The sequence below is a fragment of the Merops nubicus genome, unplaced genomic scaffold (genome assembly GCF_000691845.1).
Source record: "Merops nubicus isolate BGI_N331 unplaced genomic scaffold, ASM69184v1 scaffold11301, whole genome shotgun sequence".
NCBI classification, from domain to species: Eukaryota; Metazoa; Chordata; class Aves; order Coraciiformes; family Meropidae; genus Merops; species Merops nubicus.
Window position 1 is genome coordinate 97,238 of NW_008589039.1, and position 3,803 is coordinate 101,040.

At 50.4% G+C, this 3,803-nt stretch overlaps 1 protein-coding gene across 1 annotated transcript in view; it reads left to right on the forward strand.

Annotated features, from left to right (window-relative positions):
• WNK1 (WNK lysine deficient protein kinase 1) overlaps positions 1 to 2,642 on the forward strand; it is a gene marked incomplete at its 5' end in the record, with an annotated part of 99,873 nt that extends 97,231 nt beyond the window's left edge. Inside the window, 2 exons of the mRNA XM_008949455.1 lie at positions 865 to 1,052; positions 1,363 to 2,642. Of these exons, the coding sequence (XP_008947703.1) occupies positions 865 to 1,052; positions 1,363 to 1,677 (503 nt within the window). The remainder of the gene's footprint in view (positions 1 to 864; positions 1,053 to 1,362) is intronic.
• Positions 2,643 to 3,803: the final 1,161 nt, after the last annotated feature.

Sequence of the window (3,803 nt, forward strand, 5' to 3'; positions counted from 1 at the left end):
TCTCGGCAATCTTCCAAGCCATTTGGGCTGCTTCCATCCCTGCAAACGGGCTCGATTCACCCTGTCCTTCAGCAGCTTCAGCCACTCGCCGTGTGGGACTCCACACAGCCCCTTCCACCGCCAACATGTCCCCACAATGGGACAGGACCCATCAGTGAACAGGGCGTGTTGCTTCTCCTCATCTGGCAGTTTGTTATATGATGGGGCCTCCTTGGCACATGTCACCTCCTGCTCTGGTGGCATCCCAAAATCTTTGCCTTCTGGCCAGTTTGTGATCATCTCCAGGATTCTTGGGCACTTTGGGTTCCCTGTTCTAGCCTGTTGTGTTATCAGTGCAACCCATTTGCTCCATGTGGCATCAGTCGCATGGTGTCTGGAGGAGACCCTCCCTGTGAACATCCAGCCCAGCACCGGCAGTTGGGGTGCCAGGAGGAGCTGTGCTTCAGTGCCAGCCATCTCTGAGGCAGCTCCAACTCCTTCATATGCTGCCAGGATCTCTTTTTCAGTTGGAGTGTAGTTGGCCTCTGATCCTTTTTATCTGACTCTAAACCTCAGAGGTTGGCCTCAGGTCTCCCCAGATGCTCTCTGCCAGAGGCTCCAGGTAGAAACTTTCTTCCCAGCAGCTGTGTAAAGAATGTTTTTAACATCTTGTCCTGCCTGGACTGGCCTGAGAGCTACTTCATGCACAATCATAGGAGTCCTTGTAGTCCCCACTTCAGCATGTCCTGGAGTTGAAATTTAGGATTAATCTGCATGGCATTTTAACTGGCGCTCTCTTGATGTACCGTTGCCACGATTATTTAAATGTACTAGAAAAAGATGATCTTTAACCAAAGTTTTGATCCCTGTGTTGCGTCTTTGTAGGGACCAGCAGCACTAACACAGTCGGGGCTACAGTGAACAGCCAAGCACCCCAGTCTCAGCCTACAGCTATCGCCTCAAGCCGGAAAGGGACTTTCACAGATGACCTGCACAAGCTGGTAGATAACTGGGCGCGAGATGCCATGAACCTCTCTGGCAAGAAAGTTGGCAAAGGGCATAGCAACTATGAGGTAAGATGTAGCCCATGAACATTTACAGTAAGGAACTGTCAGTGTCGCTGCTGTCTCATTAGGGTGCCAAACACGGCTAGAGTAGGGTGGCCGTGTAGCTTCGGCAGCTGCTGGAGAAAACAGTTAGCTCTGCCTTCTTTGTGCAGGGTCCTGTTGCCTGCTGTGGAGGGGAAGGAGAGGGATAACTAAAGAGGAAGGCCATGGTGTGTTCTTGTGAACGTCCTTTGGGAGTGGCTCGTGGGCTAGGGGTGAGCGTGTGGCTTTTAAGCATGGTGGCTTAACTTTTCTTTGGGGTTGCCTTTTCTTTCAGGGCCCTGGAATGGCAAGAAAATTCTCTGCACCAGGTCAGCTCTGTATCTCCATGACATCTTCCCTGGGTGCTACGCCCATCTCTGCAGCATCAGCTACCTCTTTAGGTCCCTTCACGAAGGCCATGTGCCCCCCACAGCAGTACAGTTATCCATCGGCGTCTTTTGCGGCTCCGTGGAGCGGGACGGGGGGCCCAGCCCAGGCGCCGCTTGGCCAGTTCCAGCCCGTGGGTGCTGCGTCTTTGCAGAGCTTCAACATCAGCAACTTGCAAAAATCCATCAGCAACCCCCCAGGCTCCAACCTGCGGACCACTTAGCTGTGCTTGGGGGCCACGCTGGCTTGACCTCGGGACAGGACATGGGGAGGGAGATGGGGCCCTGTATCAACTTCTAGTGCTGCAATGAACTGGTAGCTTGCCAGACTGGGAATGAATTTCTCTTTTCCAACCGTTGCTGTCAGCTCTCTGTAAAGGGAGTTTCCCCACACACTTTCAAGGGGGAGGAGGATGATCAGCATCCTCATGATGGGACAGTGCTTTTGACTGAGGGGTTCTGCTCTGGTGTGGAATGAGAGCCGTGAAGAGAAGTCACGGGGTCAGTTAACACGGTCTTGGCTGTAAAGTTTCTCTCTGGTTTGAGGCTGAATTCGCACGTGTTGAGGTGGGAGAGCTGAATCCTAGCATGAGGCTTTAGCACGCTTCTCATCTCTCCCTGAAGAACCAAGACCAGGAGAAAAGCTGTCCAAATCCCCCTCCTCTCCCTCTCCCCAGTCAGTTGTATCTGTCTCCAAAGCGGTGGGGCACACAAATGGACTTGCAGTGCAGCCCGTGCTTGATAGGTCATTACTGCTTTAAGTAAGATATTAACAGCTTTGACTGCAGCATTAGAGCAATTTAAATTGTTTAAAAAATTTTAAAAGTTCCCTGCGGACATGTACTTACCATCAGTTTTGATGTGGAAACACTGTGATATATAAATGTTGTTGGACAACAGTAGTTTAAAAATGAGTGGAATATAGAGGGTTAAAAAAGTTAAAAAGAAAAAAATGGGAAAAAAAGCTAGCTATATCCTTATACTTATTGGAGACACTTTAACTTTTTCCTTTGTATTTTCATTGTATTAGATAAATGTGAATGTAAAATTGTATAAATTAATGTACTTGAATACTTGTCTGTTCTCCCAGTATGCTTGCTGGATATTTTAGTGCCTTGGACTTCTATTGCTTCTGCAGTTAGCATCGTCTTCCCAGCAGACCCCCGGGTGGGCGGAGGGCAAGTTCAGAGAGGGCGGATGCGCGGCCCTGGTGACCAGGACACTGGTGTTGGGTAGCGAGGCCGTTGCTGTTGGGGGCAGGTGTTGGGAGGGGGGAGCCACTGAGGCGGCGCTGGGAGAGCGTCCTGTGTGTGGGGAACTTGTCCAGGTGGGCGGATCTGAAGTTGCTGGTGTGGCGGGGGCCAGGTGCGGAGGGACGGAGGGTTGGGGGTGAGGCTAAAATGAGACTAACAGGTATCGACTGCGGAGGCAGGAGGTCTGGAGCGGACACGGAGAGGTGACGGGGAGAACATGTGTCTGTGGGAAAGGCCCAACGTAAGGTGCAGTTTGATTCCACCTGCAAAGTGGTAAAGGTGTTTGGTCAGGATGTGACTGGAGGGAGAGGTGCCATTGCTCATTGGTGTGGGTTTGTCTGCTGGGATTGCTTTTCCTACCCTTCTTTTTTTTTTTTTTTTTTGGCTAAAATCCAGTTAAACCAGGAATAGACTGTCCTGGTGCAACATCCATTGCCGGCAATGGATGTACTTGAAACAGCCGGCATCGAGAAGTTTCCTCTCTCTTACTTGGAGGACTGACCGTTTTGTTCACTCTAACAAACTTCAAGCTGGTACCAGAACTGTAACTATCTGTCACCTCTTAGTAACTGTACTGTACCTTCTGCTTTGGTCATTCTCCCTTTTCATACTTTCAAAAGAAACAAACAAAAAAAATACTGGTTTCCTCTTCAAAGTGAAAATAATACCAGCCAGTATTTATGTAGTGGTGCAAAAAGCTGTGAGGGATGGGAGCGCTGCTTCCTGGTGCTTGGGAGGAGCTCACTGGGATGCTGGAAGCTGGGGCCTCACGGAGGTGTTCTTGCCTGAATTGTTTTTTTCTAGGAGCGTTGTTCCCCCCGGAGCCTTAATAGGGAGTTTTTCTGTCTGTGGATGTTCTCACACTTTAATTTTTACAAAGAATTGTGCAAAATCTGTTCCTTCCCTGTCACTTTTTTACAGCAATTTTGGCAGTAAGGGCAGGTGCAGGCCAGAGCTGAGCACCTGAGAGCCAAAACAGGCTCCAAGTTCCTTAGATTCGGGGGTTTATTCTTTGTAACTGAAGTGCAGAGGAGTGCTGCCGGAGGAGAGGGGCAGCTCACGGTGTGGGGGCAGCAGGGAGGGGGGGGGGGTGGGGG